Consider the following 14,944-nt stretch of genomic DNA (forward strand, 5'->3'; position numbering starts at 1 on the left):
CCAACCAGCCAGCCAGCCAGCATCTATCTGATGAAACACTGTTTAAGATCGAAATACAGAGATTGTCTAGAGATACCATCGTGTATTTTGACCACGACATTGGCAATGTAAACTTTCCTTGAAAAATTCAGTCCCTCCTAATTACTTACCGATGGAATATACATAGTTCTTTGGAATTATGTAATGAAAAATGTGTGGTTTAATTCTAATTAAATTGCAACTGTTGACCCAGTGGCGAGCCTTGCATTTTCATCAAAGATGCTATGTTAACCAATATTTAAGATACAGTTAGTCTACTTTAAAGATAAAAGAAGTTCAGGATAATTTGTAATGAATATTAAATACCAACCTAGACTCAGCCTGGGGCTCATTCCTAGCTTTAAGCAGTCTCAGGCCTTAGGATAACTTCAACTGATGTTCTTACCAATGAGTTTCATTGAGAAATGAGAAGCAACACTTCTCCCTCCCAACTAGGCTGGAATTGTGCTCAAGGGAATCTGCATGGGTTTTGTTTTACATTTTTTATTTTTATAACTTTCATATGATTCTGATCTACAAATCACCTTTTTTTAAAAAAAAAAAAAACAATATGTCCTTTAACTTTGAATCATTGTAAGATATTACAGCTGAAGAGGTATTTAGTGATCACCTCTTGCAAATTCACCCGGGGGAGATTCCACCCTGCCCCACCCTAGGCTACACATTGCATTGTCTGGAGAAATTTTTTGTTGTCACAACTGGAGGGGGCTACTGGCATCTAGTGGGTAGAGGCCGTGGATGCTGCTAAACCTTCTACAATGCACAGGACATCCACCTCACAACAAAGAGTTATCCAAGTTGTCAAATAGTGAGAGAAACCCTTTTTTAGAATAAACTCTATGCCCCCAAGATCGTGGAACTAGAAGATTCAGTCCATGGACTCATAATTCCTATACCCAGTCCACTGTTTCCCCATTACACCCTCAGGATTCTGCGAATTAAAAAAAAAGTTATAAAAGTACTATCATACCACATATAATTTGAGTACAGAGAATCTCAAATCAATCAATTAAGCAAGCTGACCTATTTGTAGTGTGTACTGTATTCTTTGGTTTTTCCATAGGTGTATAGGTTTATGTGGTTTTATTCAATTGCATAGACTGCTTTTCACATAATATTATGCCATACATTTTCCATATTGCTGCCAGCTACATAAGTGTCTTGATTTTTCCGTGTCCTCATAATGTTCCTTTCAATGAATGAATGTATCTAACTATCTACTTTTAGCTATTTACTCTTGAATACTCAGCTTGCTTCTGATTTTTGCTGTCGTGTATTGAACTTGAATATACATCTTTACTTCTCATAAATTTTAATCTATGCTGGAATTAAATGAACAGAATTGTCTTCTGAGTCATGCATTGAACACCAGCTGAATATCCTACTTCCAAATCGGTACACCTTCTAAAGAGGAGGTCAGTAATAGAACTGTGGTCATGTCTGAATTTTAATGACATGTTTCATGAACTCTTTAGGAAATCTTAAGCACCTTGATGGTCTTTGGGGCATAAACTGAGTCTCCTGTTCATTTTAAACTGTAGACTGAGGTTGTTGCATTTACTTTTGCTTGGGAATTTATTGTATTGTTATTATAGTTTTGATTATCTCCCTGGAAGGTTTTGCATGTGGGCAAAACCAATGTGAACTGAGAGTTCAGGGCATGTGGACTACTTGAATTCAAATGTACACTGAAGTTGCTTCTGTATGTCTCATGCAATCATTTGTTGCAGTTAACAAAGCAATATTCTATAGTATTAGTGACTTCTTTTCATGTGGACCCGTTTCTAATGGAATAAAACTTGGATACTTGAAGTAGTAATTGGGTGATGGTGGTGGTCATGTTGGTGCTGATCATAGTAATGAAGACAATGGTGGTGAAGGTGTTTGCTGTTGCTGATAGTGATGGTAGAAGTGGGTAGTAGAGATGGTGGTGGTGATGATATTGTTGATGGTGGAGATGGAGGTAGACGTATGAGGGTGAGGTGGTGATGATGGTGGTAGTGATAATGGTAGTGGTGGGGAGGTGATGGTGGTGGTGAAAGAAGTAACAATGGAGGTGGTGGCAGTGGTGGAGGTATAGGTATGAGGGTAGGGTGGTAGTGATGGTGGTGGTGGAGGTAGCAGTGGCAGCCCTCATTGGGAGCTTACTACATGAAAGGACTCTGCTAAGCATTTACATGGATTTTCACATGATTGTTCAGACATCCTTTCATGTAGCAAATATGTATTTGCCTCCTGTTCTGAGTTAAGCCCTGAGCTAGTCTCTTTGGGGGGTTAGAGAGGTTTAAAATAAAAAGGACTCAGAGGCGCTGTTTTCAAGGAGCTTGTAGTCCAACAGAGTGTATTCTTTGCATACAGAAAAATGCCTAATATGAGTCAGAAAGTATTCGGTTGAATAAAAAGTGCAGATGGAAGGCTTTGGGGGCCAATAGTTATTCCATCAGTACAGTTCTCAAAATATTGCATACACTGTCTCTCTTGATGTTTAAACAGCTCATGTGAAATAATAGTAACCATAGAAGCTACTGCTTATTTAGTGCAACTATGTGCCAGGCACCACACTAAGCACTTTATGTACGTGATTTCACTTAATCTTTACCAAAAACTTCTATCATCGTCATTATTATTATTAGGTTTTACAGATGAGGACACCGATGCAAAGGTTAAGAACCTCAAGCAAAGTCACATAGCTTGTAAGTGGCAGAGCCAGGATTCAAACCCATGCCCGACTGCACAAAAATGCTAACTTTTAACTCCATGCCATGTTGCCTGGTGATGGCATTGTCTGCAGTTTAAAAGGAGGAACTATATCCAATTGCTAAATCTGAGAATAAGTTAAATCATGTCATCATTTGGGAGAGTTATTTTAAAACAATTCTGGTGGTGCAATTCTATTTTTATAATTTAATTTCATTTTTAAAAATTCCTGCTTGTAAACTCACCCAAAGGCCATAATGCCAGAATAAGTTGACCTTACAAACTCAGCCAGAGGCCAGGGCACAGCATAACACATAATAACCAAAGTGCCGGATCTAGTGGTGTGGGTATAAATGACTCCTAATGCATGCATCACTTTTTCTCAGAATGCTGGTACCTTCTGCAGACTATTGTTTCTGAGTGTGAAGTAGATGGCAAGAGTGAGTCTTACGGACTAAGTGCCATCTAGAAAAGTCTAGGCCAAGAAAGACATTTATTCTAAGCCTTTGGGGAAAAGGATACAATCTGTTTTAAGACAGTCACCCCCACTTGTTCAGACAAATAAGAGAAAGAGGACGTCATAGAACAAAACAAGAGAACTTTAAATGTGTCTATATTTCCCTTTGGCGTAAAAATCAATGACACATAGTTAGGCACACACTTGTGCCTGTCTTCCTTGGTGCCCCAGCTTAGAGCTTGTCACCAGACAGAAGAGAGGACAGGCCTGGATAGGCAGTGTTAAATGGGGAGTGTAAATGATTGCCAACTCCTCTGCAGTTAAGCGTGCATGAACAACAGAGTGAACTTGCCCATTTCTAAGAACATGCGTGCACTTGTGCACATGTGTGTAAGTTGTGTTCCACTGATACCAGTTGACTTGGCATTTTTTTCTTATGGAAATTCTATGGTTTGCAGAATATAGTGTCATAGGCAACATTTTCAGAAGTCTAAGACTTTTCTATTTGTTTCCCTCTAAAAATTATATTTGTAGAGTACTTAGGATATGTGAGGCATTGTGAAAACTTTATTTCTCTCAAAAACCTTACAAGATTGTGGTTTATTGTCACCATTTTTTAGATGAGGCATGAAGAAGACTTAGGGTCACAGAGCTAAAAAATGGCAGAGACAAGGCTCAAACTGACTCCAAAGGTTGTGCTCATATACAATGCCTAGAGAAGAAAAGAATTGCCAGTGATGTCCCAGGGCCTTTGGTGAGCCGGTTAATGTGTCCTGTAATGTTTCTGCTCCACCTTCATATCTGATGACCAGTTCTTCTGTAGGAGTTACACAGAACAGGGATCAAGTCCCGCCTCTACCACTTACAGGTTGCCATTTCTTGGCCAAGTCATTTACCCTCTCCAAGCCTGAGCTTGCTCATCTGTAAAATGAGAATTATGATAATTCCACCCTCCTAGTGTTGCATGAAGATTAAATCAGAGAAGACATGCCTAGAGCTGAACACAAGACCGGAAGCAAAGTAGAGCGCTCAATTAAATACTCCGAAAGTGGAAAAGTGAAAAAGAAAGCATTGCTAACCTCACTGGAAGTCTTCTAAAAAAATATTAACTTGAAAAATATCTGCTACAGTTCATGTGGATAGAAGTTCACACATACTGTAGCCTCAGTTGCATGTGTGGGTTGCCTATGGAGAATACATAGCTCATTTTGGCCCCTGGACTAATTCCAAGGCAGACCACAGGATAACTCATGCATTTTTTGAGATTTCCCACCAATGCCATGAAAGACAGCACAGCTGCTGCACAGCATACTTAATCCCAGTCCAAATGGCTCAGGTCCTTTAGATTTCTGTCTTCTCCCTCAGTTCCCTTTCCACCCCCGCTTCTCCCTGAAGTTACTGGAGTGCACTTAGGATATGGCTTAAATCTTGGCCAGAGTCAGGCTAATCTCTGGGGCGCTGCCCTGGAAATCTAGCTGGGTCCCTCATTCCTTCCAAGCCTCATCCATAATAAAGTGAGCCAGCCCTTGCTCCTCTACCATTCTGAGGAAATTCTTCCACAGCGTTGAAGAGGGGAATTACGCTCAGTGACATTTCCAGAAAATACACAGCATTGCTTTGAGCTATGGGTATATTTTACCCAGATGTCTGCCAGGTTTTCTTGAAGGAAAATATTTTTGAAGGCCCAGTCTCCCTAAGAAAGATGAATTTAAACTCAGAGTAGAATAATCACACCTTACATTGGACTGAAGTTTAGAGTTTTCAAGCCATAATCATCTATGTTTAGCTTCTTTGAGTTTCATGTTAATCCCATATAATTAGGTAGAGAATGTATTTGTAGAGATTTTGTAGGTGAAATGTACCTCTTTAGAAAACAATTCTGCTGGGTACTTTGGAAAAGGATTGAGATTTTGCTCATTTATAATGAGGAAACTGGAAAAAGCAGTAATATTTCTGGTAGGGGAATGCGTGAAAAAAAATTCGCTAACATGGTAAGTCAACCTTTCTTTTACTGGAACATTTATGAAATACTTTTTTCTTTTTAAAGAGCCTGAATGTTTTTTCTTTCTTTCTTTTTTTTTTTTTGGTGAGGAAGATTAACCCTGAGCTAACATCTGTTACCAATCTTCCTCTTTTTTCCCCCTTTAATCCCCCCAGTACATAGTTGTATATCCTAGTTGTAGGTTCTTCTAGTTCTTCTATGTGGGATGCCACCTCAGCATGGCTTGATGAGTGGGGCATAGGTCTGTGCCCAGGATCTGAACTGGCGAACACTGGGCTGCTGAAGCAGAGTGCATGAATTTAACCACTTGGCCACGAGGCCGGCCCCCATGAAATACTTTTTTAAAAAGTGTGTTGGTCGGCCTTTTTAAAGAAGCCGAAATGCTGTAGTTGGAAAACAGAGATCCCGGTGGCAGAGCAGGTAATGATTAGTCTACTCCAGGACTGTAAACTTCAAAAAGACAGAAATATTCATTTAACTAATCTTCACAAACCCTAACACACTACAGCCAAGAACTCTAGAAATGTTTTGCTTGGTGATGTTTTAGGGCTAAAGCATAGAATATAGCATCCACCACAAAGAAGAATATAAAATATATGCTTTTGTCTGCACTTCCAGTTTCATATTTATTACACTCATTTGTCATTTAATGATGGGGATCCATTCTGAGAAATGCATCGTTAGGCAATTTTGTCATTGTGCAAACATCAACATAGAGTGTACTTACACAAATCTATGTGGTATAGCCTACTACACACCTAGGCTGTATGGTACTGATCTTAGGGAACCACCACCAGATATGCAGTCTGTCTGACTGAAACATCGTTATGTGGTACATGACTGTGGTTTAATCAGGGACCTCCATCTGGATCAAAATTCTAAGAACAGTTTGACACTAGGTTCCTGGTGAGGAATGAGAGGCCCATAAATTTCAAACATGCTTGTGAAATACAAAATCCTGTTCAGTGGTTATAAATGTATTGATAAAGGAAGAATCTGGCATATAAATAACCAGTTCTTAGTCCTTTGTGAGAAGGAAGAAAACATAGGAACATCTCAAACAAGATAGTCAGTTGTCATCTGTTAGAAATGCCTAATGAATTTACTGGATTTACTTCCCTAATGAAATAACCAAAAGAAAAAACATATATATATATTTTTTTATTCATTCATTCATTCACATATAAAACAATAGTTTTTAAGACACTGGACATCAGGAGTTGAAAGACAGTGATCCCTGAGAGTTAGAAAACAAATGAGGGGAACACTATGATTGCTCCAGCTTACTGCCATGAGAGTTAGGCCATGGTGCAGGAAAGGGGAATTCAAGTGGAGCCCAATGCACTCCTTGAGATGAGGCGACAGAACTGAGAGTCCAGGGAGACCAAAGAGGTAAGACGTCACAGGATAGAATAGCAGAGATGAGAGAGCTACACAGAGAGAGAAGCCAAGAGATCTAAGAGGCTCCCCCCTTAATTTTTCAGCAGAGTGCTGATAGCACGTGCATGTGAGGAAATGACCTGAGCCTGGGGGAAGAACCATCTGAAAGGATTAGAGAATATGCCAGTTGGTCACATGGGGACAGCAATAGTGCCTTTTCCCACCAGAAATATTGGAAAAACTCATAATTCATAGAGTGTTAGGGAGAAAGCTCAGGAAGCTCTTGCCTTAATATAGGGAATAATTAGCCTTAAATTAAGCACCATTCCAGACATGCCTAACAAATCATAACAGCAAGACCCAAGAGGATCAAACTGTTTTCATGTGACTTGACTGCCTCTCAAAACAAGGTGCATGAATATTTATAGAAATACAAAAGTATCCAACATCTTATAAGAAAAATTTCACAATGTCTGCCATAAAAAGAAGCAGAAAGATATGACCCATAATTAAGAGCATAACCACACAAAGCCAAACCAGAACTGACACAGACGTTAGAATTAGCAAAGATAGTATAACAGTTATTGTAACTATATTCCATATTTTAAAAAGTTAAGTAGAGACAAGAGATATAAAAACAGGATTCAAATAGGATTTGTAGAGATGAAAACTGTATGTCCAGAATGAAAAATACACTGGAAGGGATTAATGGCAAATTAGATTTGGTAAAAGAAAAAATTAGTGAACTTGAAGATATAGCAATAGAAATTATCCAAGATCAAACTCAGGGAGGAAAAACGATTAAAAAGAAAAATGAAAAGAGCATCACTGAGTTTCAATATCCTCTCTCAATAATTGGCAGAAAAAGTAAACAGAAAATCATCAGGAATATAGTAGGCTGGAACAGCACTATCAACTAACTGGACCTAATGGATATTTATAGAACAATCTACACAACAACAGAATGCACATTCTTTTCAAGTACACATGAAACATTTACCAAAATGCACCATATTAATGGGCCACAAAACAATTCTCAAAATTTTAAGGGATTCAAGTCATACTAGGTGTATTCTCTGACCAAAACAGAATTAAATTAAAAATCATCAGCAGAAAGATCTTTGAAAAATCCCCAAGTATTTGGAAACTAAAAAAGCACTTCTAAATAATCCATAGTCAAAGAAGAAATCAAAAGGGAAGTTAGAAAACATTTTGAAATGAATGAAAATCAGATCAAAATACCCTAGAATTTGTGAGATTCCATTAAAGCAGTATTCAGGAGGTCATTTATAGCATAAAATACCTGTACCAGTAAGGGAGAAAGTTTCAAATTAATTACCTCAATTTCCACCTTAAGAAATCAGAAAAAGAGGAACAAGATAAACCCAAGGTAAGCAGAAGAAAGGAACTAATAAAATTAAAGTGGAACTCAATAAATAGAACAGAGAAAATAAAACCAAAAGCTGTTTCTTTGAGTATATCAATAAAATTGATAAACCTATACTCAAACTCACCAGGAAAAAAGAGAAGACACTACCAATATCAGGAATGAGAGAAGAGACATATTCTACAGATATTAAAAGGATAATCAGGGAATATTACAAACAATTTTTTGCCTGTAAATTAGACAGCTAGGTGAAATAGACAAATTTCTTGCAATGCACAGTTACCAAACTCACTCACGAAGAAGTAATCTAAATAGTCCTAAACCTATTAAAGAAATTGAATTTGTAGTTCAAACCTTCCTGTAAAGAAAACTCCAGGCTGAGGTGACTTCACTGGTGAATTCAACAAAACATTTAGGGAAGAAATAATACCAATTCTACACAAACTCTTACAGAAAATTAAAGAGGAAGGACTACTTCTCAATTCATTCTTTGAGGCCAGATTACCATAATACCAAAACCAGGCCAAGGCGTTACATGAAAAAGAAACTACATGCCAACATTCCTCATGAACATAGATGCACAAATTCTAAACAAAATTTTCACAAATCAAATCCAATAATATTAGCTTGATTGTGGTGATCACTACACAAGTATAGTGATATCAAAACACCACATTATACATCTTAAGTATATACAATTTTTATTTGTCAAAAAAAAAAAAAAAAAAAGACAGGGGCTGGCCCAGTGGTGTAGTGGTTAAGTTCACATACTCTGCTTTTGTGGCCCAGGTTTGACATGTTTGGATCACAGGCATGGACCTAAACACCGCTCATCAACCGACATTGTGGTGGCATCCCACCTACAAAACAGAGGAAGATTGGCACAGTTATTAGCTCAGGGCCAATCTTCCTCACTCCAAAAAAAAAAAAAACCAAACAAACAAGCAAATCCAACAATAGATAAAAAAGATAATGTACAGTTTACTCTAGGAATGCAGAGTTCTTTGAGCCTTCAAACATCTAATAGAGCATTTGCCCTGTTAATGAAATCACCCATGGTGTTGTTTTTTTGCATTCTATTTTATTATTAAACTTTTATGGCATTAAGATAGGTTAATCAATGCACTTGTGAGGACTAAATAAAGTAATAAATGTAAAGCTTTAATAATAGGTCGAGCATAAATGGGGATCAACGAATTTTTGGCAGTTAGAAGTCTACTTCTTGCCTGATTAGGTTCTCAAACATGCTTCTTCTTTCATAGAAAAAAAGAACATTGGCCACCTACTTCCTGTCCTTCTAAGCTGGCATTTCCTGCCATGGCTTCACCCACCAGCCATCATGCCCATGATTATGGACATGGTTTCATGATCCCTTAGGCTTAGAGCAGTGCTACTTGAAGTGCTGGTCAGCAACAAGATAAGTTAGCATCAGAATGTAAATCAAAGCACTATTTCCTTCACTGAGAAAGTCTTGCTGCAAAAAAATTGTCAGCTGAACTAATGAGTGTGCTTAGTAATGTAGTTGACTTACATCATGGTACAAGCTCCTTATGTTGTCATGGGCAGATGAACTGTTTGCATAATGGCACTTTGAGTACCAAGGTCTTAAAGTATGTCATCTTACACAGATTTGGAGTCTAAAGTCAGCACTGATACTTGCTCTCGTGACATCACACTATGGTGCATAGTATGTATAAAGGTGTATGTGTTTATGACGTCAATAAATGTGACTTTGACATATATACTTTTGGGGTCATTACATATAATTAGATCTCATGCAAATATGTACTCTAAGTTTTGTAACCACTTGGAGTTCACTAAAAATAACTGCGTGTTTTTCATCTTGCATATCAAAATAGCTGGAGGATCGATCAGTCTTTTGACAAAGATCTGAGATGAGGTAGCAAATAAGTTTCCTTTTATCTGACAACACTTGGCGAATGGTAATGGCTCTCCATGCACTGTGTGGAGACATATTTGGAGAATGCATCTGGACACAAGTACTGTAATTAATTATGTCTGCCGCGGGTGTGGGAATGAATCTTGGCAACAACCCCATGCTGTGTATTTGCCATCCCTGGCTAGGAGTTCTGAGTTTATCTTTCTGCTAAAAAGAGTGACTTGAGTTATTCTGTTGCAGGACATGAAAACCATGGCAGAAAAGAAGGACCAGGTCTTACTTATGAACCTGGAGATGCCTCTCATCAAGCATATTACATGGATGTGGCTTTCCTCATAGATGCTTCCCAAAGAGTAGGAAGTGATGAGTTTAAGGAAGTGAAAGCTTTTATCGCCTCGGTGCTTGATTACTTTCACATTGCCCCAGATCCTCTGACCTCCCCCTTAGGAGATAGAGTGGCAGTCCTGAGCTACTCTCCTCTAGGCTATATGCCCAACACTGAAGAATGCCCTGTTTACCTGGAATTTGATTTGGTTACTTATAACAATATATACCAAATGAAACATCATCTCCAAGACTCTCTTCAACAGCTCAATGGAGATGTTTTTACTGGCCATGCCCTGCAATGGACAATTGACAATGTCTTTGTAGGAACCCCCAACCTGAGGAAAAACAAAGTTATCTTTGTTATATCTGCCAGCGAAACCAACCCCTTAGACAAGGAAGTTTTAAGAAGTGTATCTCTGAGAGCCAAGTGTCAGGGCTACTCTATTTTTGTATTTTCCTTTGGTCCCATACACAATGACAAGGAATTAGAAGAATTAGCCAGCCGCCCACTGGATCATCACTTAGTTCAGCTTGGCCGAACCCACAAGCCAGATTTGAACTATTTCGTCAAGTTTGTCAAGCCATTTGTCCATTCGATCAGACGTAAGTCATTAAACCTTTTCTCTTCTATTGCTTCTGCAATAGATTTAATGTCTCTGTGTCTAATCCATCAGTTGATTTAGTAAGAGGATCCTCACTTCAGTTGAGAGTGCTGGAGTCTAAGGTGTGAGTAGGAGGCAGTTAGAAAACCACAGAGAAAAATCTCATGTCTTATTGACCTTAGATTTTACCGCTGCACTGTTAGGGTCTTTGCCAGAAAACCCTCCATATGGGTTAAAGTGTCTTTTATCCCTAATCTGCAAGTGGTTTACTATGTGTCAAGTTCTTTAAATGGATTGTGTAATTTAATCCTCAATACAGCCCTCAAGCCAGCCCTGGTGGTCTAGTGGTAAGATTTGGTTCTCTCACCCCCATGGTCTGGGTTTGTTTCCCAATCAGGGAACCACACCACCCAACTGTCTTTCGATTGCCATACTGTGGTGGTGGCTGTGTGTTGCTGTGATGCCGAAAGCTATGTCACCAGTATTTCAAATACTAGCAGGGTCACCCATGGGGGACAGGTTTCAGTGGAGCTTCCAGACTAAGACAGACTAGGACGAAGGATCTGGCCACCCACTTCCGAAAAAATTGGCCATGAAAACCCTGTGAATAGCAGTGGTGCATTGTCTGATATAGTGCTAGAAAGTGAGAGAATGGCTCAAAAAGACCAGGCAGGGTTCCACTTTACTGTCCACAGGGTCACTAGGAGTTGGAATAGACTTGACAGCACTAACAACAAACAGCCCTCAAAGGAGAGTATTAATATCCCCATTTTACAAGTGAAAAAACTAAGGTTCAGAGACATTAAATAAATTGCTCAAAAGCTCACAGTTAATAGTTGGCAAATTCTAGACTCAACTCCATGCATTCTGACCCCAGAATTGTGCTCTTATCCGTTAAACTATACTTCAATTCCTAGACCCTTAACAAGGTATGCTGCTGTAATAAATAATATATCCCACTACCACCACCCTCCACCTACTCCAAGGACTTCTATTTTGTCTTGTCATTGTAAATTACTTTTGGTTCTGACTTGAATTCCTATGAGCCATGGGCACAAATCTCTTCTAGAGCCTCTGTCCCAGACAACTGGCTCAGGCACAGCCAGGCAGGGGGCTTAAGGATCTCTTTTCACAGTGGGGCTTTGAGAGTGGCTGCCCCATCTGTTGTAACTTTAGACATGGTGTAGTAGCATCCCTAAGAACTTGTAGCATCAAGCAAGTCCTGGCCTGTGCTGAGGATTGGGAGGCGGGCAGAGGCCACATGGCTGTCTGCAGCTCCTGCAACTTTACCAGGGAATCACGGGGCTGCAGACTTTCTGGCACTCTGAAAGCCCCAGGGCTCATGTAACCCTCAGGCATCTTGGAACTCAGGATTTTGTATTAGGTAGCAGGCTCGTCACTTACAAAAAATGGTGCCTTCTTCCAACCCAAGATAAATAGGGCAGGCAATTTCAATAATTAATTATTGTCTTCTAGAAAGATCCTCCTTTTAGAGGGAGAGAAATAGATGATAGAAAGGATTAATAGATGTCCTTGAATTATATCACAAGGTTTGACAGACAGAACATGAGCATTTTGACTCAATCACTGCTGTATCTCGTTGACTTTGCCAATGAGGTATTGCAATGTCAGAGGGTGCCTACTTTCCTGAGTCCCTTACAAAATTAATTTGCTCTTGAAAACACCCCCAACCACAGGAAAAGATGAACTAACTTGGGGTGATAGCCAGAACATAGAAGGGTAAAATTTAGATTAACCAGCCCACTCTCTCTCCAGGTGCCATCAACAAATATCCCCCTGCAGATCTGAGACCCAAGTGTGTTAACATCAGCTCTCCCAACCCAGAGAACGATGGCACAGAAAACTCTGTTTTGTGAGTTGACAAATTCGCAGTTTGGGTAATACTACAGCTCAAAAAAATCCTTAAGAAAATAATTTTAAATGAATGGCGTTTTAGTTTTAAGGATGCAAGTTTGGTTGTAAGGGGTGCGTGTGGGTGGGTGTGTGTGTGTTTAAATGCTCCTGGTTTGTGATGACAGTACAGATCTGGTGTTAATAACAGATAAGATATGACCCATATTAGAAAGAACCATGTTTCCATTTCTGTTGCTTTTAGGAAAATAAGAGGCCATTATTAATACCTTATTAGTAACTATGTAACACTAAAATAGAAAACTTATACAGTCCTGCATTGCTTAATGACAGGGATACCTTCCGAGAAATGTGTTGTTAGGTGATTTCGTCCTTGTGTGAACATCATAGAGTGCACTTACAGAATTCTAGGTGGTCTAGCCTACTGCACACCTAGGCTATATGGTACTAGTCTTACGGCTCCACTGTCATATATGCAGTCTGTCATTGACCGAAACGTTGTTATGAGGCACATGACTGTAGTATCAAAGCTTAGATGTAACAATTTTAGAGCAGAAGAAAAACATGAAAAATAAAAAGTCACAAAAGCAACAAAAACATTTGCCATTTAGAAAACAGAACTCATATGAAGAGTGGTGGGAAAGATTCTTTTAAGTTTGATTTTGCAAAGTACAACCTTAAGTACTCAATAAAAATTCAGTGATGAAAATAATATTGGTTTGGAGTCCTAAGCTGCTGACACAAATGTCTAATTTCCCTTTGGAATATTAAAAATTTGCCCCTCAGTCAAAGTTATCCACAAACAGCATTTGGACTTTTCCAATCACGCGCATGAAATTGATTCCTGTTGTATTGTCTGGCTGTATTTACCTTTAATCCTGCAAGGGACTTGGCTAACGTATTTTCATCTCTTTTCTCTGTGACCTCAGCTTTATTCCTGAGGTGTATGAAATAGAGACAGAAAACAGTGAGCTGTTTGGTGAATTTGGTTCCCAGGAGCAGCATGTCTTTGTAGTAGGGAGCAATCACAGTAGTGGTTCTGAGATCACTACTGATTTGATCCGGAAATTATACATGCTCTTTTCAACTGGGGAACTGATGATGAAAGACAAGGAGGAGGCACATTCAGAAGAAACTGCAGCTCCAGCAAATGATAAACAACAAAATAAAAAAGGTAACCTTGAGTAAAATAGAACTGGAGATCCTGAAGTACTTTTGTTTGGATTTTCCCCTGGTGGAAGATGAGCAAGAAGAACTCATCGGGACAGGTAGAGATGATAGGAAGAGGGGCTTATCAGCTAGGGTTACGAGAGGTCGCCAAAATAAGGGGGCAAGGGAGCTAAAATTCCAGAAAAGCAAAAAAAGGAGTCAGTGGTGCTGACAAAACCAGAACTACAAGTCAGTGTAAATGCTTGGTGTGGGTTCAGGGAATGGAGATGTGAGAAGGACAAGAACAAGGACCACAGGACCTGAGTAAGTGGGAGGAGCCCTGCCCCCTTGTACAAAATGGGAGTGGGGAGGAACTATGCAATGAGCCTCCAGAGTCTGAACACTCAGGGTCTGCCTTCTCCCTGAGCAACCAGGGCTTTCCCGGTCTGAGATGTAGATTTGTACCTGAGCCCCAGCCTCAGTGGGACCTGGAAAGAACAAGGCTGCTGTGGTTCAGAGGTCTCTGTGGAGGTTGAGGGCAGCTTCTTAGGCTGTGTGTGGAAATGGTTATGGACCTACAGCTAAAGAGAAAGCAAGAGATGGAGACAGGAAGCTATAGTAGGTTCTAAGGCAGCTGTTCACAACCTTTGCTGTATACCACAATTATATGGGCAATTATTTTAAAATAAATATTCCTGGATATCTACTAAAGCTGAAAATATGTCTATCGTATGACCCAGCTGTGTTACTCCAGTGTATATACCCAATAGGAAAACATATATTCTCTAAGAGTCATGTACTAGAATGTTCATAACAGCACTGTTTGTAGTAGCCCCAAAGTGGGAACAAAAATGCCCAACAGCAGATATGATAAATAAATTTTTGTATGATTATATAATAAAATACTATATATGTATGTAGTATGTATGTATGTTGTATGTATACTTCATACGTATACATACTATATATTATATATTACATATATATCACATATATATTACATATATAATATATATCGCATATATAATGTATATTAGATATAGGTATAATTGTAGATATAGCTAGTATATAGATATAGAACAAAATCAGCAAAATGATGGAAAACAGGAGAGATAAAGATAGAGAAAATATG

At 39.0% G+C, this 14,944-nt stretch overlaps 1 protein-coding gene across 1 annotated transcript in view; it reads left to right on the forward strand.

Moving 5' to 3' along the window:
- COL6A5 (collagen type VI alpha 5 chain) overlaps positions 1 to 14,944 on the forward strand; it is a 130,636-nt gene that overhangs the window by 101,364 nt on the left and 14,328 nt on the right. The window contains 3 exon segments of the mRNA XM_070576023.1: positions 10,103 to 10,792; positions 12,568 to 12,664; positions 13,593 to 13,837. Coding sequence (XP_070432124.1) covers positions 10,103 to 10,792; positions 12,568 to 12,664; positions 13,593 to 13,837 — 1,032 coding nt within the window.

This window comes from Equus przewalskii, chromosome 15 (assembly GCF_037783145.1).
Source record: "Equus przewalskii isolate Varuska chromosome 15, EquPr2, whole genome shotgun sequence".
In the NCBI taxonomy this organism is placed as follows: Eukaryota; Metazoa; Chordata; class Mammalia; order Perissodactyla; family Equidae; genus Equus; species Equus przewalskii.